This window comes from Pseudorasbora parva, chromosome 3, assembly GCF_024679245.1.
Source record: "Pseudorasbora parva isolate DD20220531a chromosome 3, ASM2467924v1, whole genome shotgun sequence".
Classification (NCBI taxonomy): domain Eukaryota; kingdom Metazoa; phylum Chordata; class Actinopteri; order Cypriniformes; family Gobionidae; genus Pseudorasbora; species Pseudorasbora parva.
The window spans coordinates 15,941,602-15,966,468 of record NC_090174.1 but is presented as its reverse complement, the minus strand read 5'-3'; the positions used below and the strand labels follow the sequence as shown (position 1 = coordinate 15,966,468).

Below are 24,867 nucleotides of genomic sequence, written 5' to 3'. Positions count from 1 at the left end.
AGTTTAAGTGCAGTAATATGTGTGAACTTACAAACCCGATTCCAAAAAAGTTTGGGCACTGTACAACAAATGCAACGATGTTGAAGTTTCAATTTCAAACTTCAATGTTTTATTCAGACTACAACATAGATGACATAACATTTTTAAACTGAGAAAATGTAATTATATTAAGGGAAAAAGCAGTTTTTTTTTACAGGCATCCAGTATGGTTTTCCGGCCTTGACCCTTACGCACAGATTTGGATGATGATTTGGATGACTCTAGATGATGATGATGATGATAACTTCAAACTCTTTGAAATTTTTCTCTGAGAAACTCCTTTCTGATATTGCTCCACTATTTTTCGCCACAGCATTGGGGTAATTGGTGATCCTCTGCCCATCTTGACTTCTGAGAGACACTGCCACTCTGAGAGGCTCTTTATATACCCAATCATGTTGCCAATTGACCTAACTGCAAATTGGTCCTCCTGTTCCCTACATTTAATTTTTAGGTCCCTTATTGCTACCTGTCCCAACTTTTTTGGAATGTGTAGCTCTCATGAAATCCAAAATGAGCCAATATTTGGTGTGACAATATTTTGGTTTGATTTCAAAATGTCTCACTTTCAACATTTTATGTTATCTATATTCTGTTGTGTATAAAATATAAGTTTATGAGATTTGTAAATTATTGCATTCCTTTTTCATTCACAATTTATACAGTGTCCCAACTTTTTTGGAATCAGATTTAGTTTAATACTCATGTGACACGCTGTCAGACACCCATCTTTCTGTGTGCATACTTCTGATGTGTGTTCTCAGAAAAATTATGTTGTAACCAACAGTTTAACAATGCTTTGGTCTTTTTTTTTTTAATCTAGAGGAGAAGTTTAAGCTTTGTATTTTAAGGAAATCCTTTGTTACAAGAATTCCCAGGTATTTAACAGAGGGTTGCACTGGAATGTTAACAATAACTTTATCATTTAAACTGTGTAAAGGAAGGATATTACATTTAGAGTTAAACCAGAAGCATAGGAGAAAATATTGATGAATGAGATGGCATTGAGAATAAAATATATACATGTTGATGTCATCTGCCAATTGGGGTATCCTAATTTCTTTAACAATATGTTGAGATCTTGGTTTTGTTCATTATTTTCAATACCAATGGATAATAATTAAACTACCAATAAAAATAAAGGTGGAAATAGGCCAACCTTAATATACTCCACAATTAATATTAAATTTTAAAAGGTTTAAGTAACAATGAATACATTTTAATTAATAGAAGAGAGATTGGTCTCCAATTTTCTATGAAATATGGGTATTTATCTGGTTTGGCAATTAACTAAATTATACCTTGTTACATAGTAGACATTTCGCCACTACTTATACATTCATTAAACATATTAAAAAGAGGAGCTTCAATCAGTTCCCAAAAATGTAAATAAAATTCTACGGTTAACCCATCTATACCTGGTACTTTCCCTTTTTTTTTCATTACAAAAAGTGCATCTTTAATCCCAGAAGTTGTAATATCAGATTCACAGAAGTTTTGAAATTCTTTATCAGTAATAGGAATATGTTGATGAACTGTTTGAATGAACACATCACAATTATATAGATCAAATGTAGAATTATATAATTGTTTATTAAAATAAACAAGTACCTTTTTTTGCAATCCAAACATATATTTTTTCTTTCTTGAGAGCAAAAAAAAAAAAAAAACCTGTTCCTATTATCTAATAATAATTTTCTCCCACTCCAAAATGGGATACATTTTTGTCCAATGGGACATCAGCAATGCCAGAGATAATCAATAGTCAACTAATAATGCCGACTTGCTGAAATGAGTTTGTAAATGTAATTTCATGTTGACTTCAATTTCAATGTTTAAACAAATTTGTTCTGTTGTTCTGATAAGTTGTGCTCTACATTTTTACAGATGATAAGCACTGCTGGCACTGTGGGTAAATGGAAGGCTATGGCACGTCCATCTTTACCATCCTCTTTGGACTCCACATTGCCTGGGATATCTCGAGAAGTGTTGTCAGTGTCCATGGAACCAAAATATCAATGCCAGCAATGCAAAGAGATTCTTAGGAAACCATTCCAAGCACAGTGTGGACATCGCTTCTGTGTGTTCTGTTTCAAACAACTGACCAGGTACCCAGGGAAATCCTCTGCCTCATGCTCTGCATTAATTGCCACCCTCTCCATGGACATTCCCAATCTCTTTAATCTACCACTGCACTGTAGCTAGATGGAAAAATATCCCTCCTTTTGCTTGTCGATCCACTCTTGCCTCTTAACCCAAAGGGGTCTCCTTACATCTGGATATACTACCTCTGTGGATATGTCCTAGGATTTTTTCAGTCTTTGGTGAGCTTTACTTTGGTGTCAGTCATTTGGCTATAATTATTGTCAACGTTTAGTTGTTATCCTATTGGGACAAATATTTATATGGTATAACTAGGGCTGTCACTAATGACTGTTTAGGTAATCAAGCAATTGGTTGATTATTAAGACAGACGATTAATCAAGTAATCTATAGATATATAAACATAATCAAGTTACGTACATTATGTGTTATAACAAATGCCTAGTGATTGTTGTTGTTACAGCATGATCATATCCTTGTTTAATATTTACCCATCAACAAATAATTCCAGTGTCTACTTTATATATTATATATGTCCTCTTTATGACAGAAATGCTACATCAAATGTAATTTCTTAATTAAGAACATTTGCACATCAAAGATGTCGAAGTGTAACCCAGAGCAAGGGTTTAAACTTATTTTGAAATCACGATGAACAACAATTTGCATATTTGTGTTCTTGAAATTGCACACATTGCATTCCCAGATGAACATTATAAATGGTGACCCAAACTCATAGCATATCCAGAGATGTAGTTTGTTAACTGAGCTGCTGAGACACACTCCATAAATAGAAATGATTACAATGCAACACTTTGCTATGAAGCACAATGCATGTCAGACTTTATGCGTTCCCAAATACACATTATTGGAAACCAACAAACAGGATGGGCAGAGTTTGTGAGGTGCAGCATTTACTGTAAACAGAGCTACCCTGAGACACTGGAAGAAACGCGTAACATGCAAGCATGTAAATAAATAAAGTGTCACGTACATGAGTAAATTGCAATCAAGGATTTTTTTAAAACTGAGCACTCGAATTTAATCGAGTTATCATGACAGCCCTAGATACAACTAATGATGTGTTTATTATTACAATCATTGCAAAAAATAAATTCAAAAGTGGTTGAATTAATTGTCCATGACTGTGAATTAAATTAGCTGTTTAAAAAGCACGCACGCACGAGCAAAAACACACATTATAAAAAACCATATACCAGCGGAATAATTTTTTTTTTTTAAATCAAGGGCTTAATAAATCGCATGCAAACTGATTTATTCTCTTGCTACTTAAACAAAAATTTGACAACATGAGGTCCTTTTCACACCCATCCTCAGTCAATTACCCCATGTATTCCCTGACCACCACACATTTGCTTCCTCATCTAACACACCTAATGAAACACCTCTCTGACAGCCCATTAGTAGAGACTGAAAACCTTTTTTTTTAATTGTCTGTGCCTCATATGTGCCTCATATGTTCCATTTTATCTAATGGAACAGATGACTACTGGAAATATTTCACAAATTTGCTAAAATCACTTTTCACTAAAAGAGCCTTGATTCAAATTTTGATTAAAGGTGCCCTAGAATGATTTGAAACAATGTTTTGAAACAAGAACAAAAAACAAAACTTTCTTTGTTTAAAGAACAAATTGTTCTTCGATATCTAAATAGAGGGTTTGTGGCTTATGTAAGGTAAAAAATGGTCCAGACATGGTTGTACAGGTCCATTTACAACCCTAGAAATTGTCCCTAGGATGTAATGCTCTGTTTTTGCCTTATTTAGAAGTGTCGTGAATATTAATGCAGAGTTCTGCTCTGATTGGCTGTTTCACTGCACAGCTGCTCAATGACAGCTAACACATCTATACCATCCGTCATGGCAATGATTTGACAATGATAGCTTCTTAACTTTGAATCACGAACTGAACTGGGTAGCGTGTAAATATGTTTTTTTGTACAGTAACGTTACAGTTTGACAGTAGAGTACTGATTTAAAAGTCAAATTATTTATCCAAACAAAGTAATGTAGAAGCCACTCAAAATAGTCAGTGTCATGTTTACTACTCACCTGCTGCAAAATATTCATACTTCAGTTCTCAAAAATGTATATTTATTTAACAAATTGACTAGAAGCCTTGTCAAATGACTATCGTTTCAACTTAGAAGGTGGACTTTGAAGGTAAGCTTCAAGGATCGAGTGAGCTATAGCAACTAAACAGTAGTTGTAAATGTAGTTAGCTTTTGAGTTATGTGTTGATGATGAAATTTAGGCTAATTTAGATTTCAATCTGTCAAAAGGGATCGACATGCGTATCTACTGTTGTATTTTATGACAACATTGGCAGGAAATAATAACCTTTGTCATTTGACAAATTGTTATGTGTGCTACTTGGAATTTCCAATTGTTACTTTACTAGCATCTTGCGTTGGATCTAGACAGCACAGGATTTTTTCGTTAATTTTGTGTTACTAAGAAACTTTCAATTTAATCAGAAATGGGTTCGACAGTCAAGAAGTGGATAAAATTTACTGCTTGTATGAATGTGTTTGGAATCGTCCCTTTCTTCAGTTTTAGACGCTGAACGAATTCTGCTTGATATTGTCCAGGTTAGAAAAACTCTCTGTGGTGAAATGGGCCGCGCAAACGAACGATTTTGAATTAAATTGTTGCGGTATCTGATTGTAAATAAACATCAACCATGACTGTTGACATTTTTTATCTGTGTGAAGGCTATAAAAAGTCTTCACATCCCAGATTGATCTCATGAAATTACGTATGAATGACACGCCAATTCGTGTGCCATTTTGGTGCTATCAAGAAGCATAATCGCTTTTTAGTGTGTTTATAAATGTCGTTTCATTGTATCCCCGTACACTGCCCCTACCCCATCCCTAAACCAAGAAACCCATCGCAAGAAACATTCTGCATTTTTACATTTTCGAAAATAACAATTTCATATGTTTATAAATCCATTTACCTTGTGGAAACTCACACACACATATCAGACACATTTTGAACATGTAACTCAAACTCTTCCCTAAACCTACCCATTTGTGGATTATAAAAAAACAGGATATAACAGTCAGGCAGATATGACTGCAAGCACAATTTATTCAAAAAGTACAAATATACCAAGTGTTCCGAGGACAAACGATTGATATGTGTGAAGAAAATCCCCAAAAGCGATCAGAAGGTCGTGTCAATCCGCCAAAGATTAATAATACATTTCAAATATTGCAGCCGGAAGAAATGTCAGGTCAGCTTTGCCAGCATTGGGTGTCGTGTGTCTCTTGACCAATTGTGTCATTACGTCAGCTTTGATTGTTAAATGCTATTGGCTCTTGTGTAGAAATATGAACGAGTATGTGTGTGTTCTGTTCACAAAAGGGCGCGATCATTTCAATGACTAAAATATTAAAATCACCTCTGTTCTTCACATGAAGATATCGTATGACTTCAGAAGACTTGGAATGCGACGAGTTAATACTTTTTAATACTGTTTTTTGGTCAGTTTTTGCAATAAATACATGTGACTGTACATTTATTTGCCTGTTACGTGTTTTATATTGTTGAGAGTGGGTAGGTTTAGGGTAGGAGTGGAGTGGAGTTAGTTGCTCCAAAATATAAAATTAGGCTATAAATTTTGTTCTGTGAGAACAGGTTGGTGGACTCACATGGCGTAGACATACACGTGGAAATGATGGCTCGTTTCGGTGTACATACACACGGAATCACACGGAGTAGACATACACGTGGATAGCTCAAATTGCGTACAGATAACACGACACTTGGCTTTAGAAAGCGGCGTGTATGTTTACGCAAAGTCATATGCTGTCATGTTGCACATCACCTGCACAGCCTAGATCATAACATTTATTTCCATTATCTGCCATTTTCGCTCTCCTCGCGTGATGCTTGTTTACCTGATAGAACTCCTGATGATTCGGTTGCACATTTCCGCCTGACAATGAACATTATCTGGCATGCAAATGTTGGGAGCGTACATATTAATGATCTCAGCGATTGCGTCACAGGTGGCGTTATGTTAAGAATCACTTGTTTTTTCGTGATGGTTTTTACAAACAAGATTTACATATGAAGGAGGAGGCAATGGTGTTTGAGACTCACTGTATGTAATGTCCATGTACTGAACTCTTGTTATTTAACTATGGCAAGGTTAATTAGATTTTTCATTCTGGGGCACCTTTAAGCAACTTGTTACCCGGCGCATGAATGGAAGGAACATATGGGTGAAATCCGTGGTGTGCACATCAATCAATCAACTTAATTTATATAGCGCTTTTACAATGACGATTGTTTCAAAGCAACTTCATAGTGTTAATAGGGACAATAATGCAACAAAATGTACCGTCTTTCTGGAGAAAACAGTGATATTATTAGCTTATTTTAATTCATCATATAGCAAAAATGTTGGCAGATCAGTATTGTAGTTTATAGAATTAAATAAGACCTAATTAATTCATTTTATTTGTATATTTAGTTGAATACATCAGTGCCAATCGGCAACAGCACGTCTGGTCTTCATTCATCCAAAGAACACCCAAATAAACCACTCCTGAGCCGCCTTCCTGTGGCCAGAATTCAATGAATTGGAATGTGTTTTAAGTACAAGTTGTCCAGATAAGAGGTGGTATGTCAGTATCATAGTCTTTTCAGTTGAGGAACTCCCAGCAGTTTTATTTTCATACTGTATAGCAATTACAAGCAGAAGTGGGGGAAGGATGAAATCCCTTTGGTAACTCCCTCGACCACCTAAACCAACCCCCACTGTTCTAAAGGAACTCCTGGTCATATAATCTGTTGAAACAAATTAGAATAAAACAATTGTGGCAAAGCTTGCACAGAGTTCCTGGATTCTACATCGTGGCGGTATGTGAATTGAGGTAGGGAAGTCCTTAAAGCCAAAAACCCAAAGCCTTAAATTTAATTTTGGCCACAGGAGGGCGGGTCAGGAGTGATTGACGTGGATCCTCTTTGGTTAACTAAAGACCAGACGTGCTGCTGCTGACATAGGCTCTGATGTGCACACCATGGTTTCCACCCATAACGCATGCTCTCAGTCATGTGTCTGGTAACAACTTGCTTGGTCAATTTCTTCAAGTAGAAAGGGATGTCAGCAAATTTACAAAATATATCCAGTATGTCAGCTACGCAGACAATGAGATGCTTTTAAATAACCCCAGAGGGGCACTTTATCAACAAATATGCAGTTAGAGGGATAGTTGATAGTTGAACATTACCCCATGATTTACTCACCCTTTAAGTCATCCTATGATATTATTCTTTCAGACAAATACAATGTAAAAGTTATATATAAATATAAAAAATACCCTGGCACAGGGTATCCACACAGATCTGGGTGGTTAATAAAGGCCTTTTGAAGCGAATTGATGGGTTTGTGTAAGAAAAATATCCATGTTTAAAATTTTATAAAATAAAATATCTAGCTTCTGCCAGGCCATATTCAACTTACGATAAAAGCATAATGACTTTAGATGTAGCGTAAGTGTTTTGAACTGCGAGGGGCGTTACACTTTCTTCTTAAGTTAAATACGGAAGGCGGTCTGGCATAATTATTCTGTGACTTTCTGCAAGTTACATAATTAAACCAGTTTGTGGTGAACAATTGTCATTCCAAAGAGTCGTTCAACTGAATCAAGACAACTGTTATTTAAAATGTCGACATAGCAACAAGAAATTCAACAAAATAATAGCGAAAAAAATATGTATATTATTTAGGTGCCTTGTCCGTAATTTCTAGCACAAATGTGGGCATTAATTAGATCTCAAACTAATTAATTAATATTAGGTAATAATAATAATAGATTTTATTTATAACACTTTTTATTCTGAAGAATCTCAAAGTGCTACTTGGGAAAATTACTAAAAACAAGTAAACTACCGAAAATAATAAAAACAATCAACACAAATAAAAAGCATTTCTGAAAAGTCTTCAGTTCTGGTTTAAAAGTGTCTAGGCTCTGTACTGCTCTCAGCTCACTGGGGAAGGTGGTTCCAAAGCCGCGGTACAGCCGAGCAGAAAGCTTGGTCTCCCATAGTACAAAGCCTGGTGATGGGGGAAGCAGGTGGCCTGATGATCTGAGGGTGCAGGTGGAGGATTTCAAAGTGATGAGTTCTTGTAGGTATGGTGGTGCATGTCCGGTGATGCATTTATGTGTGAACAGGAGGATTTTGCAGTCGATCCGGGATGAAACGGGGAGCCAGTGCAGTGTAGAATGGGAGTTATGTGATCATGTATACGGACTCTCATAAGGACTCTGGGTGCATTGTAGCTGTTGGATATTTTTGTGCGAGAAATCACACTGAAGAGTCTGTTGCAGTAGTCCAGCCTGGTGGAGATAAAGGCATGAACAAGTTTCTCTGCATCTGGAAGGGTTCGAAGGGGACAAAGTTTGGAGATGTTCCGAAGGTGGTGGAAATAGATTTTAAAGATGTGTTAAATATGGTCATTGAAGGTCAGCTGTGGGTCAAAACGAACCCCTAGGTTTGTGACTGAGGAGAAGAAAGTGATGACCGGGCCATCAAAAATGAGCTGGGAGAGGGAGAGGAGTGGATCTGATGAGGGGTGCCAACCAGTAGTGCCTCAGTTTTACTAGAGTTCAGCTGGAGGAATTTGCTTTTTTATCCATGCATTTATCTCCTAAAGACATGCGGTGAGTCGTAACAGAGCTGTGAAGGGGCCTGTGGCGGTTTCGATATAAAGTTACATGTCATCAGCATAACAATGAAAGGATAGTCCATGTCTGCTGATGACAGGACAGAGGGGAAGCATGAAAAGAATGAATAAGATTGGGCTGAGAACCTACCCCTGCGGAAGGCCACATGTAAGAGGGAGCTGCCTGGACTCGCATTCTCCCAATATAACACGCTCAGTCCTGTCAGAAAGGTAGGAATGAAACCACTGCAGTGCTGCTCCCGATAGTCCAACTGTGTTGTGGAGGCGGTCCAGGAGGAGGGTATGGTCCACGCTGACAAATGCTGCTGTTAGGTCGAAGAGAATGAGCAGCGATGGTGATCCTGAATCAGCTGTCATAAGAAGGTCATTTGTCATCCTGAGCAGAGCTGTTTCAGTGCTGTGGGCAGAGCAAAAGCTTGATTGAAAAATCTCAAATAGGTTTTTTTGTTTTAGATGGTTGTTAAGCTGACAGACGGCTTCCTTCTCAAGAACCATTTGCTGCAGTTCCTGTGGGAACCAGGGGGCAGAGTGTTCAAAGTTGACATCCCGTGTTCTGATAGGGGCATGGAGCTCAAAAACGCTGCTCAGAGATGTATTATAGTAATCCACCAGTCCATCCCCTGTTGCAGAGGCTGGGCAGTTGATATTGTGTTGAAGGTCTACAGGATTAAGGTTGGGTCAAGTTGTTTCAAGTTCCGAAAAGATATTTGATGCTTGGATCTGGTTGATAGGCAGCGGAAATGTGAAGGCCATAGAGACCAACTTGTGGTCAGACACACCCAGATCTAATACCTTTAGGCTCCTTATGGGGTAGCGTCAGTGATCAGATCTAGAATGTGGCTCTTGGTTTGCGTGGGAGCCTTCACATGTTGCTGGAGACCAAGACAATCAATCAAACTCAGAAAATCTTTTGAAAGATGACAGGAGGGTGTGTCAATATGGATATTAAAATTACCAAGAATAACCATTCTGGTTGACATGGAACAGAGTGATGTGAGTAGATCATGTATTCCAGGGAGAAATGAGGAGTGTGATTAGGGGAGATGGTATATGAGAAACATGGAGTATGGGGGTTTACATTTGAAGGCTAAATGATTCCATTGAGGTAAGATCAGGCAGTGGCAGGGGAGAAAGTTTCAGTTCATCCCAATGAATGACGTCCAAACGTCCGGAGCTTTTTTCCATGTAGCTTCAATGTAATGCAAGGTAGAGCAGTTATGCAGTTGAGAAGTAGAAGGGACGGTTTCACCAGACCGGGAGTAAACAAACTTTCACCAAGCACTTCTGTGGATGTAACTAGGCCGTCGTAGGAGTCCAAGTTCTTGGGTGACAAACATGATGGAGCATTGTAGTTGTTATATTCCTTCAGTTGAGTGGCCCGAGGAGTTCATTATACCAGCCACACGAGCCACAGAGGCAATATGCAGAGTAAGAGAAGAACTCGGCATTAAACAATCATCCGTGACATGAGTAGGGAGATCGAGAGTAGGGATATCGAGACCAGGAGAGATGGATAATGGTAAATGCCAGAAGGAGCTATGAGCGCTGGTGATGTAGACTGCTAGAAAAACCGTTGACCGGCTACCTACACAGACTTGCCATTACCAGCCATTAACAGCCTAGTGGAGTCCTCTAAGATGGTAAAATCCGTGCAATAGTCCCAATTATAGCTCTGACTGATTTTTTGGTTACGGACATTAAAAAAATATATTATTAAAAATAAAAACATTACAACATTAAAAATTAAAACAATAAAAATCAGGTGGGAATGCGGTGAACAGACAATGCCATCATCCTCTCCCCCTTCGTAGGCAACAAAGTTATTACAAATTTGTCACAATAGGGTTTTGAGAAACACTTGTGACTAGCTAGTTGATTTCTTCAACAATGCATTGTACTTTGGTAGTTAAGCAGTCTGTTATATCTTTGTATGGAAAATGCACCCCAGTATAGGATGTGGCTAAAAAAAGTAGTGTTGTCAAGATACCAAAATTATGACTTTGATAAAATACCTCTAATACTACTGAACCAGTACCGCAACCTAAAACAACTAAGTAATTGAATTATAAATGACCAACATTAAACGTATAATTCATAATTTTATTTATTTATTCATAAAAAAGCTGAAATCTATCACTTGACCAGTGTGTGCCTACCCTGCTTTAGAGCATTTCATCCCTTTAGAAGCTAGATCTAATGCCTGGATTCTGTTGACATGCATTCCGATTTTCTCCCAACTGTTTACACTCACTTAACCAATTGTGTTTACATGAATACTCACCAAAACAGGCTTTTTGACACAATTGAGTGTTTATTTGACCGTTCAAGCACACTTCCTAAAAGAGATCTACATTTGAAATTGCATGCTGTCTGAGAGGTGGCTTTCTGTGGATGCACTTTGGTTGTAGTGAGAATACTTAGTTATTTTTTAAGGCTTATTGTTGCACTTAACTTAACATCAAAAACATACCACGCTCTAACATGTCAATAACTTTAAGCATTTTTGCACTGCAGATATATAAAGTTTGGCCATTGTGCATGCACAGAGTAGTAGCGGAGGGCTGCAAACACACTACCCTGCTGGCGCACATTTACGCAACTCAGGAAATATTTTTAAAAGTAGGGTATTGCGATACCTTTCTAGTACCAGTATATCATGCAACACTTCTAAAAAGAGAAGATATGGGTAAACATTCCTGAATGCTTCCCAACATCTCTTGCAACACACCTGCCCCTTCTTCACAAATACTTTACTTCTGTGTATTACTGCACACATGCTGCTTTCACTTCAATTTTACCATTGTCAAAACACTTCTTTCTTCTTGTTTAATAAAAAGACAGAGGAAAGAAAAGCCTGTATTAATTTTCCCCAAAATTGTGGTGTTTAAAGTCTGCTTATTGTTTGATTGCCTTTTCCCCATGCTGTCCTTTTTAAGGCTTCACTGTAAAACAAAAAAAGTAAAATCTTTCCTCTTCATTAGCTCAGGGCCCATACCCTGTGAAGCCTGTCGTACTGAGGGTATATTTGAAGAGGCGATGTCTATGCTCAATATTACAGTGGTAAGCTATGTTTCTTAATTGTTTCTCTTGGAAATCTATAATTTTTTTACTTCCTGGTAACTCCTATTATGTGTATAAAATTTTATTTTATATTCATTAATGAAAAACTCCTCCCTAGGCATTTCCTGATAATGCAGCACGAAGAGAAATTGATAGTTTGCCTGCAAAATGCCCAAATGATGGTTGTAGTTGGTCTGGTACACTGAAAGAATATGAGGTAAGAACATGATTCACCTTAGCTTGTCATAGAATGTTCATAATCAACTATTATGATAGGCTTAGTCACAGTGACTTTTAGCATATGTCAAGCCAAACCCAGCAGTTAAGCAAATAACCACACAATAACTAGGAAATTAACCTAATAATAAATATACTGTTACTGTCTGTTTAAAAGAATGACTGCTCACTAAGTTAAAAGTCATCAGGAAAGGCGGGGGTTGGGTGGAAAGTCCCTGAGCTTGCTGGAAAGTACCAGCATTACCGAATGAAAACCTAGTTCTTTTTGAAAGCTCATTATCTTGTAAAGAGAAGTTTTTGTCTTTTTATAACCGTCACTGGCATTTTGTGTAATTATAATACAATTATTTAGATGATGTGTGTTTTAGTCTAGGAGGCTTTATTTTACTGAATAGTTTAAGGCATTTAGAAAGCTGGTGGATATGCTAGTGTTATAATTGTATTTGATTGCATAAAATGAGAGAAATAATTAGTCTGTGAACATAATAGATTTTGATTGCTAACAAAAACGTGTGCAGAGTTTCCATTCTGACTTTCTTATTTTTTTAAAACCTGAATCCAGTTTAACTTTGTCCTGTTTTGTTTACCTTTATTTAGCTTGTAAAAGTATCAGTATGACAGCATTTTTCTGTTTGGACTTATTAAGTGACTAAGTAACCTTAACCCTGACTAAAGCTGTTCTGAAGCAACAGCTCTAACCCGCTCTCTTGAGTCAGTGTTTATTCATCTGTGTGGAGACATGGTGGCTAAAGAGATACAGAAAGAAATTCCCCTAAATGTTTTTGCAACAGTTCAGGTCCTTTATTCCAGGATAAATTTGAGAATAGTTTTGGACAGTAGTAAACAGGAATTTGTCATTAACAACGCATTGGTTTTTATCCATTGAATATATATATATATATATATATATATATATATATATATATATATATATATATATATATATATATATATATATATATTTGTTGGAATTTTCTGCACAGATAAATGGTTCACGATAAGATCAGGAACATGCATTTAGAAAGTAAATTGGATACAATGTTACTTTGTGAAAATGTACTAAATTCATGTTGATTTCAAGTGCTAGATATATGCCACTTCAAACCAGGAAATACTGTAGCTGTACTGGGTTAAATATCATGTTTAAAACTCAAAAAATGTTGAAAGGGGTGGTTACATGTTTTTTTTCTAGGCTTGGTTGTGTTTATGGGGTGCAGTATAACATGTCTTAATACTTTTTTTTTTCTTTTTTTTCACGCTGTATTTTTCTTATATTTTACCTTTATTCCACACCACTGTCTCCACTGTCCTTTGAACGGCTCGTTTGCTTCCTGCTTCTATGAAGCCCATCCCGCCGAAAAAATTCAATCGTCTTATCATGGCCAAATGTAGTTTCATGTATTTTTATTGGCTGAAGTGCCAAGCACAGGTTGTCTGGAACTGCCAAGCACCTTACCATTATGGGCAGAAGTCACATCTGGGGCAGTCTTTATGTTAATAACAAGGGTTTATGATGTCACCAACCCGGGAAGAAGCTTGTTGTAGTCCAAAGCGGCCGTTTTTGTAGGCAATAAACTGCCATAACTATAAAAGACAATATCTCCGTTTGCATTGAACTTTCAGCGCTGTAACTTTGCAGATACTGTTTATGCTCAAGCAGCAAAATTACACACTAACTAAAGTTAAAAAAGTGAAATCGCATGCAACCACCCCTTGAATACATTGTACCTTATGGTTATTTGACCTATTGATACTGTGATCTTTGATCTGTGATGTTTCATCTAGAAATGCACATTATGGAAGTAAAAAGCCTTTTTCGGTATGCAATTTGATAAAGTGGTAGAGTGACTAACTGAACTAGTTTGATGTTTATCTTGTTTGATTTTTCTAAGTAACCGTGCTATTAGATCTCCCACACCCTTCTCTGGCATTATCTTATATGTTGCATGAATAGGCAAGACATTTGCCCGACAGTTTGCTGCAGTACAATTGTTTGACCTTTGATTTAGACAACTGAGAATGGAAACTAGAAGTATAAAGAGGTAGTGAGGCACAAACTATAGAACTCTACATTGGTTTACTGTAATAGTTGTAATGGCTTACACAAATGCTTAAGTAAAACAAAATAATAATTATATTTTTACTTATAGCAAATTATATATACTTATACAGATCAGATGTATTATTTAATAAAAAGTAAGAGTAATAAAAAGCAAATCAGTAATGTATCTTACATAGAAAAGCACTCAATATAATAAATCATGTTTTTAAAATTGTTTCTCACACTCATGTTGTTCCAAACCATTTCACTTTCTTTCTCCTGTGGAACACAAAAGAAGAAATGTGTAAAAATGTCTTCTTTTTTTACACATTTATTGCACATTACACAAATTGCAGCAGTTATTTTGATTGGGGACCGAAAAAAGTTTATGCAACTTGAATGCCTTAAAGCCTTCTGAAGCCATACATTAACTTTTCAAGAAATATAGATTTTTTATGAATCCCTTTAAGCACATCTCAGGGATTTTTGAAACTGTAAATTAACAGGCATTCTTTTGGGTAATGCAGACACACTTGTTCTTGTCTTGTTCTAATCACAAGGTCAATATGTACTTTTTAATGTATCATGATCATTTACTAACTTGAAAACAGGAAATGCATACAAATCACATTGGAATGAATAGCATGTTCAACAGCTATAAAAAGCTCATTGTGAAGACAATTGAAACGTCACAGTCAGTAAACTAACTATGAGATCTTTCCATTTAACATTCCTGCTAGACAATTACAGATAATTATTTCCTTCACTAGGGTCAACACGAAGGTCGTTGTGACTTTGAACATGTAAAATGTGAAGCATGCCAAGCAGTCATCTTGCTTAGTGAGAAAGACCGCCACAATGAGCGCGAATGTGAGGCCAGAACCCTGAACTGCAAATACTGCAAAGTCGCATTCAACTTTAAGGACATTAAGGTAAGCTCCCTAAAGTGGTCCGTCCTCAAGTTTAATTATAATTGGTCTGTGGTTTGTGGACATTCTGTACTTTTAATATTTGCAGTGTCAATAGACTCAATCTGATGCAATATTAAATTGGCTATACTACCGGGCTATTAGGGCAAACAGTAATGGAAAGCTTAAAAGCTGCTAATCACTTTAATATATGAACATAGCTTAAAAATGATATGCATAGGTGATGCATAGGGTTGAGCAACATAGCAGAATTAATAGTTGTTTATATATCATCTTTACTGATTCTCACTCCTACACTTTTTCTGTCTCAGGCCCATGATGAAATATGTCTGAAATTCCCCATGCAATGCAAAGACTGTGGTAAAAAGAAAATTCCCAGAGAGAAGGTTGGTCTCTGTTCTCAGTCATTTGTTGTTTCTATTTGACTTGTGGTATTTTATCAGTATAAATGGCCTCTCTTTTTTTTTTTCATTCACACAAACCTGCTAGTCATTTGCTGCCATAAGTTGTCATAACGTACATCTGCTATGAATGTCAGTTTTAATAGAGGAAGATGCATACCTCTTTTCATTTTCATTTGTAATTTTTTTTTTTCCCCCTCTGACTTTTATTTTCCTTTTTTTGCAGTTTCAAGAGCATACCAAATCATGTGCAAAGTCCAAGTCGGCATGCCAGTTCAGTGAGATTGGCTGCAGGGCAGTGGTGTGTATTTTCTTTTTCTCATGAATGCATTTTTGGATCTGAGTAGATACATTTCGAATAGAAGGGTGGATATGGTTTGAGCTTCTGACGAAACAACCCTAAAGGGCATATTTCAAAAATGATTACATGCTTAAGTAACAGCAAAGCAGAATGTTACTTAAAACCCACAATGCTTTTTATCTTGCAAAAAAAAACTGTCAAGTTTTTTTTTTTGAGTCATATAGTTGCACACAAGTTTGTATGTATTGGTTCTCTAAGGGTTTTTTACTAGAGTGACATACACATTTCCAGTTTCCAGAGTGGCTAGCACACAAAGTACTTCCTAATATACACTCATAGAAATACACCCCTTCGACATGCATTGTACGGGCAACAGTTGGAGTTATAAATCTTCATTTGTGTTCTACGGAAGAAGCAAACACACCTACATCTTGGATGCCCTGGGGATAAGCAGATAAACATCAAATTTTCATTTTTGGGTGAACTATCCCTTTAACCCTTGTATGGTGTTCGGGTCTGTTGGACCCGTTTTCCTTTTTTATCGAAAGAAAAATTATATGATTAATTATTTTTTTCAAACTGAGACTCATTGGCCTTGGCTCATTTTCTGTGAGGAATATATATCACAACACATTTTCAATGACCACACCCCCCCTACACATTTATATTACACACAGGATGTTTGGGTCCACTAGACCCGGGGCTAATAAAAGTGTGGGAATTTTAGGTCCTGTTTACCTTTACTCTGTCCTCCTCCTGTCAGGGCCTGCTGTTAGTGTGTGTGTGTTCATGTATATGGTTTATGAGGACACAAATATGTATAATGACATGGGTATTACAACGTAAACAAGGTTTATGACGATCAATCAATCAATCAACTTTATTTATATAGCGCTTTTACAATCACGATTGTGTCAAAGCAGCTTCACAGTGTCAAACAGGATAATATTGCGACAAAATTAGATTTGGCTGTACAGTCGTACTGGAGAAAACAACGATGTTATCAGCTTATTTTAATTTATCATATAGCGACAATGTTGGCAGATCAGTATTATAGTTTATAGAATTAAATAAGACCTAATTCATACATTTTATTTGTATAATAAGTTGAATAACTTTAATCATATTTTTATATGTGATATCTGATACGATATCTGTGTCCTAATACTAAAACATACTAAATGGTGTTTTTTGAAATTCAAAAAATGCCAAAAGTTTTCTGTGATGGGTAGGTTTAGGGGTAGGGTTAGTAGGAGGATAGATTATACAGTCTGTACATTAGAAAAACCAGTATGCCTATGGAGAGGAACCATACACCACATATCCACTGTGCCTATGTGAATGTGTGTGGGGTGAGGTGGGGTGGGGTGGGGGGGGTGCATGCATGTGTGTGTTATGGTTGTGTGTTTGTATGTGTGCGCATGAGTGTGTGTGTGCGTGTGTGTGTGTGAGAGAGATTGTGTGTATGTGTGAGAGAGTAGCTACAAGAATGAGTTTTGTTTCTACCCCTGCCGTTCCCACACAAGGTTGCAATTCTTAAATGTGATCTAACAAAGGTAAAGAGAAAATATTAACCATATATGTTGTTTATATTGCTTGTAATTGGGATGAAGTAAATATCTGTTGAGGATTTTAACGTAACATTTTTGATTTTGTTGAATTAAAAACCCAAATATACAGCGGGTCCACCAGACCCACGAACACTGGCTGAGTAACACAAATATGAACACCACACAAGGGTTAAGGCCTGTTCGCTTCTAGAATAACTATAAAGATAACTATATTAGCGTCCACACCAACAAATGATATTGTTCTGTTTATTATACTAACATTACATTAACCCCTTACACTTTAACCCGTTAGCTAGAATGCAGACCAAAGATTTTTAAGAAATAAAAGCACTTCAAAAAATGGAAAGTGTAAAAAAGTGATAGACTGTTTACTGTAAAATTAACTGTAAAAGCAAATTAACTGTACTAAGCATAATTTTTTTATGTAATGTAGTTTTTATTCTAAATGATTTAGCTGTGCACTTAATTATATATTTTTTAAATTCATGTGCCCTCATAATCTTAAATCAAAAATGTTAACCTTCCCTCCCCCCTCGAAATGACTTCTCTTCCTGTCATGCACTCTCGGGCGGCGGCTATTGCAGTCTGTCTCCATTTTGTTAGCAATACCCAGCTTCCAGCGATCCAATCAATTCCCTCAGGATGAAATCAATAATGCCCTTTCCTACATTTTCTCATTTACAAAGCCGTTTCACTTGGATATGCGTCACAACAGGGGAAATAAGAACAATCGCAACTTGCCACATATGGAACCTTTGTAGACCTTTTATCTACATAAGAAACATTTTGACTTATAAAATATAATTATCTAATTATATTATTTGTCTGTGCTGTGCTGTTATCATTAGAGTTGTGGTGTGGAGTCTGCTATTCTTTTATATTTAGAAACATTTTTAAAACTAGAGACCTCTTTATTGTTATTTCTACTGTTTTGGTATGAACCTTTAGTCATTCTGAAATGATTCATAATTTTCAAAAGCCTTGAGATTATTTTGTCTGACTTAGTCAGACCATTGTCATCTATTTGAGTCTCTCAGTTTGCACTTTAAAATAAAACAAAAGTATGTAAATAGTTTGAAGTGTGTGGGTTAAAAAAGTCCCAAACTCTCGGTTAAGACATATTTGTGCGTTAAATGTAAGCAGTACTGTCATTTGTGAACACGGAAAGTTGGTGAATCATTGAGGAAAATACTTTTCAGACGGTAACTAATGTAATATAAATTCACACTTCTGTTCTCTATCGTTGAGATCACAGTAAGTTAAAAAGAAGTGTTGCCTACCTGCAGTCTTTAAGGAAAGTCAAAGGATTTCCCTAATGTACTTCTTTTTAGATGTGCCCTCTGCTGGTCAGAGAATAAACTGACACAAATGTAGAGTTGCAGTAGAACCATATCTCAGATGAAACTCACAACTTGAGTTTAATCACTGTCAGAGCTGCAGTCGAGTGACTGCTCATCACAGCTACTGTGGTCTAGGAATAGAGTAAGGGTGTGTCCAGTGGGAGGCTAAGGTGGGGAAAGAGCAGAATAGGGGATGGTAGTGTATAAAAGTAAACAAAGTATAAAGTACACAAGTAAATTTAAATTATTGCAGTTGCATTGCCAGGATTAACATCATTAATGAGTGGTGCCTCAACAAGTTGGGGAAAAAAGGGGGTAAAGAATAACATAGACTAATGACATCTCCATGGCTGTCCCAAGCATGGGGTGGTGGCCAGTGCACGGTAGTGGAATCGCAAAATATTGACAATAGCAATACAAAATAATGGCGTGTAAAAAAAACACAGTATTTTTCACACAATTGACCTACCTGTACAGCGCTGTTTTCTCTGTTCTAAAAACGGCCTGATGATTTCCTTGTTCTATGAAGTCCCTCCTTCAGAAATACGTAACGTGTTGTGATTGGACAGCAGCTTAGCGCACTTTGCCCAGAAAGGTCCCGCCTCTTAACATAACGGGGAGAGGCAAACGCTGAATGCGTGCTCTTCTCCACGTGAGAGAGCAACGAGACCATGTCCCCTATTTTGCGTGTACTTGTGGGCGGAGGGTTAGTCAACAAACGGTTCTAGTGACGTCATTCCTGCCAGGAAGTGCAGGGGTGTAGTCCAAACCGGCCGTTCGCTGTAGGCTTTGAAAGGGAACTTCTGTTAAATAAAATATCTTGCTTGGCATTTAACTTTGAGCTTTATAATTTTACAGGTATTATTTATGCTCTAACAGCAACATTACACACTAACTAAAGTTTGAAAGATGGAATTGCGAAGAACAGGATCTTTAAGATATTATATTTGTAATGCTTTATTTTTCTTTGATAACCAAATTACATTTTTCAGCTTAAATGACATTATTTAAATTAATGAAATTAAACCACTTCGATATTACCACTTTTTAAAAGAGTATTCATGTTTTTAGGTCGACAATGGTAAGCAGCAGGAGCATGAGCAGACCAGTGTGATGGAGCATTTGCGTCTCATGCTGGGTGTGCTGTCCTCCGTGCGCCTGAGAGCAGAGGGGGCTGGAGAGTGGCAAGAAGATTCTGGGCTGGGATTGTATCGCGGACCTGAAGATGCACCTCCGGTGGGAGCTGATGCCGCTGCCCATAATGTAGGAAGAGGAGGCAGTCCTGGTGTGCAGCACAAAGTCACAGCTTTGGAGAACATAGTTTGTGTGCTGAATAGAGAGGTGGAGCGCTCAGCCCTCACCCTGGAGGCGCTATCCCGCCAACATCGGCTAGACCAGGAAAAGATAGAAAACTTGTCAAACAAGGTACTTCTCACACCTTATGGGAAATTATACACTTAAAAAGTTCAGGAAAAACACAACTCGCTAAGTTGGATTTATAGGATTGTTTTTTCTTTCGGACAGCAGAGATGATTGATGCTCTGCTATGTGTCAGATGGTGATGCGAGGCTCTCACCTTGCAGGTAACCGAAAATGACGTATTGATCAATCTTGTTTTATAATAGGCTGGTGGAACATTTTACTTCAAAGGATAGTTCACAAAAAAACGACCTGTCACGTTTTACTCACCCACGTTGTTTTTAAACCTGCACGATTATTTTTTTCCTTCCATGGAATGCAAAAAATAAATATTTTTTCACATAATTGTACCAATTTCCAAAAATAACTATATATTAATAAGTGGTCCATACAACTTCTGAAAACATGATAGGTTTGGGTAAGTTAATGTATGATTACAATTCAATACAAATACTGAATGTACAAATCTTTTTCTTTTTTTTTCTGATCTGATTGTGCTGGTGCGTAATGTTTGGCATTGTTCTATAGAAGAAAAAAAGTAATGAAAGTTTGGAACAACATGGAGTGTTTTTATTTTTGGGTGAACTATCCTTTTTATTTATTAGCTTAATAGTTAGTTTGTATAATCATTTTAAAACGTTCAGCTGTTTGATCTGCCAGTGGAAGCCTTCACTATGAAACAGTTGTTAGATTCCGTTCGACTGTTACATGTGAAACACGGATGCATATTTTTCCTCCCCCAGCAGAAGAGCCTCCGCTGTCTCTGCCGTGATCCTTAATACACATGTGATATGAAGTGGAAACTATCCTGGAGTTTCTACTAATTGATCAGTTGATCACTGTATTAAAAAAAGTTTAAATCAAATGATGACAGAATTTTTCCTTTAAAGAGGTCATGAAGTAGATGTTTGTATTTTTATTATTATTTTATGTTTCCTGAGGTGCACTTGTAAACATATGATTTTTACATCATAAAATGTCATAATTTAGAAATAAAAGGCCATTTTCTATCCTGATTTTAGAATTTTGGCTTAAACCATAGACTGTTAAAAATTATGGCTGTAATGTCAAAATTATGGATGTTATGTCACCATCTGTGCCATCTTGGAAGCATGTCACTTAAATTAGCTATATAGACCAAAACCACTTTTTGTACCAGGCTGTAAACATATTTTCTGCTGTTAAGTTAGGCATTTTAACATACATTCATAGATTTGACTCCCTTTTGGAGCCTGTCTCTAGCGGACAGTCAATAAATTGCAGTGTAAGTCATTTCCGTGTTGTTTTCAAGCGAGACACTTGCGGTTGCAACTTGGCTTAAACTGTTGTTTTGTCTGCTGAGAGGCTTAAGTTTAACACCCACTGCTGTGATCTTTGCATTCGGAACCCCATCAAATAATTTTTACTACGTTTTTTACTATTACAGCTGTCGAGATTAACACGTGAAAAGTGTTGATTATTGCATTATATTTAGATCTATTCTCATCACATGAAAGGTTACAGTGATTAATGCTTTCACCACAACTAACCAGTTATTGACTGCTTCAGCCATTATAAAGACAGCTTTCTTTAATTGCTTTTTGTAGTTTAATCACAAATTAAATAAATTATTTTCATGCAACTAGGGGAAACAATGTAAAGTTGATTGTTAAGTCACTGGCTTGATTTACTGATGCATAAACAATATTTAACGATTTTGAGACAGAAAATTTAACTTAAATAATTACACATTATAAATCACTGATCACAGATCAGGCATTAGATTGAACACTGTTACTTGCATGTTTGAGGCGTATACGAATGATGGTGCCCCTGTGACTTCACATGCCACCTCGGATTCTAATGAAGTATTTTTATAGCTTGATTATATAAATGCTTTTTTTTGATGACAAGGACGTTTTAAGTTTCGGAACTTTCAGGATCTATTAATGCTACAAAGATGAATGAATGAAGGAAAACATTATTTCTCATGTCATGACCTCTTTAATGACAGAACTATTATTTTAAGTTACCATAGAACTCCCAAAAATTAGTACCAAGTACCAAGTTGTCAACTGGGAGTAAAGAGGATGAGACACTCATGAAATTAGATCTAATAAAGACACAAGTGTTTACTTATCCATCAAATGTCAGTATATCATTATTACTACAGCTCCATTGCTGCTTAGGAGTTAGGCCTAATCATTTTCAATTTAATTGAATGACAGAAATACTCCATTAACAATAACCGTAGACTTCAATGAACCAAAGACAATGTAACAGTGTCACCTTTACATCTGACAGACACAATTGAGGATTGTGTAGATGTATTCAAATATTAGTATAACTTTATTACATTATGACAACTACATTGTTGTTTGGCAGTTCCCTAATCATGTGTTTTGTGACTCTTGAAGGTGCGACAGCTGGAAAGAACATTAACCATGCGAGATCTGCAGTTAGCAGAATCTGAGCAGTCTTTGCGGGAGCTGCAGTTCTGCACATACGATGGAGTCTTCATTTGGAAAATAGCAGACTTCTCTCGTCGCAGACAAGACGCAGTTGGGGGCCGAGCACCTGCCATGTTCTCACCTGGTAAGATTAAGATCAGATTAAAGGACTGTTACAGGTTTAACTCAGTCAACAGTGTTTGCTGCATGTTGTCGATTAAGAACAGAAAATTATTTTCACTCACCCTTTGGTTTGTTTTTACATTTTTAAAGCAAAAATCTGGGTTACCATAAGACATGTATTCCTGCATCCATCCAGAGGGACATGCACTATATTGCCAAAAGTATTGGGACACTCCTCCAAATCATTGAATTCAGGTGTTTCATTCACTTCCATGGCCAAAGCTGTATAAAAAAATGGGGCATCTAGGTCAGCAGACCAGCTTCTGCAAACATTTGTGAAGGAATGGGTTACTCTAAGGAGCTCATTGAATTCAAGCATGGTACCATGATAGATTGCCACCTGTCCATTTGTTAAATTTCCTCACTACTAAATATTCCACTGTCAACTTGTAGTGGTATTATAACAAAGTGAAAATACCTGGGAACAGCAGCAATTCAGCCAGAAAGTTGTAGGGCATGGAAAATCACAGAGCGGCGTCAGCGCGTGCTGAGGCGCACAGTACGCAGAAGTTGCCAACTTTTTGCAGAGTCAATAGCTACAGAACTTCAAATTTGTAATTACCTTACTGCTTTGGGCCATGTGTAAAGTTTGAGGGAGGGGGATTATGGTGTGGGCTTTTTTTTCAGGGGTTGGCTATGTGGCAAATTACTACTTTATTTAATAGGTCAGGTCTGCCCCAGAAGCTTTTCCAGATAGTTCCCCAGATAGTCTACTATGTAGGGCTGTCAACAAATATTTTAAATTTGAATATATATATTTAAATATATATTTAAAAAAAACAAATTTCGAAGGTGAAAATTAATATTCAAATTAACTTGATTTTGAAGGACTTTTACACGGCACCCCTGCTTTCATCAGATGGCACAGAGGTTGGGAAACACTGCACTAAGCTAGTCACATCCAAAGCAGTGTCTAAAGCTGTGTCTAAAGCATGTAAAGGCAAGCGTCCTAAACCTTTGCCAATATGGTGTATGTTTGAAATGCTCTGCTCAGCTTCATAAAAGAAAGTAATTTACGTCACCTCCCTTTTTGGACTTTGTGGGGACATCATATGAAAGTTAAAAGGTGTAATACTTTACAGTTATTTGTCATAACAAAATTGTTTTCAAATTCATTATATAATGTTAGTATATCATTAATATTTCACGCCGATTTAATATTTTTGTTTAGTTCCATTTTAAGTGCATTATTGTTAGCATTTATTTAATACCAAGGGGTGATTATAGGAGTAAAATCTATATAATAATATAATTGTACATTATTTTCTGTGGTATTCAAAATTGTCACAAGTGCTGTTGATTGAACCTGTGTCCTGGAATGTTCTTGATTAAATAAAAGGTAATGCATTAAAAAAAAAAAAAAATAGTAAATTGTTAGTAGAAAACTTGAGAGCCTGGATGCATTTATAAAATACTTTGCCATCAACCAATTTAAATTTACAACTTGTGTCTGTAAAAAGTTCAGTTAAATCTACTAATTAAAGTAAATTCTCAAGCTGAGTAGCTGTTTTTGGGACTGTTCAAGAATTTCAGAGCTGTTTTTTGTGAACTATTTTAGTCACCTTTGGTGATATTAATTTCTGACCCTGCTGTTTAGCACATTTCTTCTGTTCTTCAGCATTCTACTCCAGTAAATATGGGTATAAGATGTGTCTGAGACTCTACCTGAACGGTGACGGCACGGGTCGCAACACTCACCTCTCCCTGTTCTTTGTGGTCATGAGGGGCAAATATGATGCACTGCTGAAGTGGCCCTTCAGCCAGAAGGTAAATGATCTGATACTCTTTCACTCTTCTTTCAGGCATTCATTTACTCTTTACTTTTACTGTTTTACTTAGGGTTATTTTACCAACTACAGCATCAGAGTATTATGTTGTTTTGGTTGAATCACTTTTATTGCAGGGACTGAATGTTGTGGCTGTTCTGTTGTATTATTTTAGAATATTACATCTAATGAATAATTGACCATTAAATGTTAAATGGTTGAGAGTTAATGTGGTGGTTATAATAACTATTTTATCTAAGGCTTATCGCATGTATTCTGTCACCTGATGTCCAATATAACCTTTAGAACATGCATTACATTGA

The 24,867-nt window shown here is 36.6% G+C and overlaps 1 protein-coding gene across 3 annotated transcripts in view; it reads left to right on the top strand.

Annotated features, from left to right (window-relative positions):
* traf2b (Tnf receptor-associated factor 2b) overlaps positions 1-24,867 on the top strand; it is a 36,108-nt gene that overhangs the window by 9,552 nt on the left and 1,689 nt on the right. For 2 of the 3 annotated variants that reach the window (XM_067437925.1, XM_067437926.1), the window contains exons 2-10: positions 1,927-2,147; positions 11,849-11,927; positions 12,046-12,144; positions 14,976-15,137; positions 15,446-15,520; positions 15,762-15,836; positions 19,819-20,172; positions 22,563-22,740; positions 24,397-24,545. In XM_067437925.1, the coding sequence (XP_067294026.1) occupies positions 1,927-2,147; positions 11,849-11,927; positions 12,046-12,144; positions 14,976-15,137; positions 15,446-15,520; positions 15,762-15,836; positions 19,819-20,172; positions 22,563-22,740; positions 24,397-24,545 (1,392 nt within the window). Of the gene's footprint in view, positions 1-1,926; positions 2,364-11,848; positions 11,928-12,045; positions 12,145-14,975; positions 15,138-15,445; positions 15,521-15,761; positions 15,837-19,818; positions 20,173-22,562; positions 22,741-24,396; positions 24,546-24,867 lie in introns of those variants that run through there. The other variant, XM_067437927.1, reaches the window with a different exon arrangement.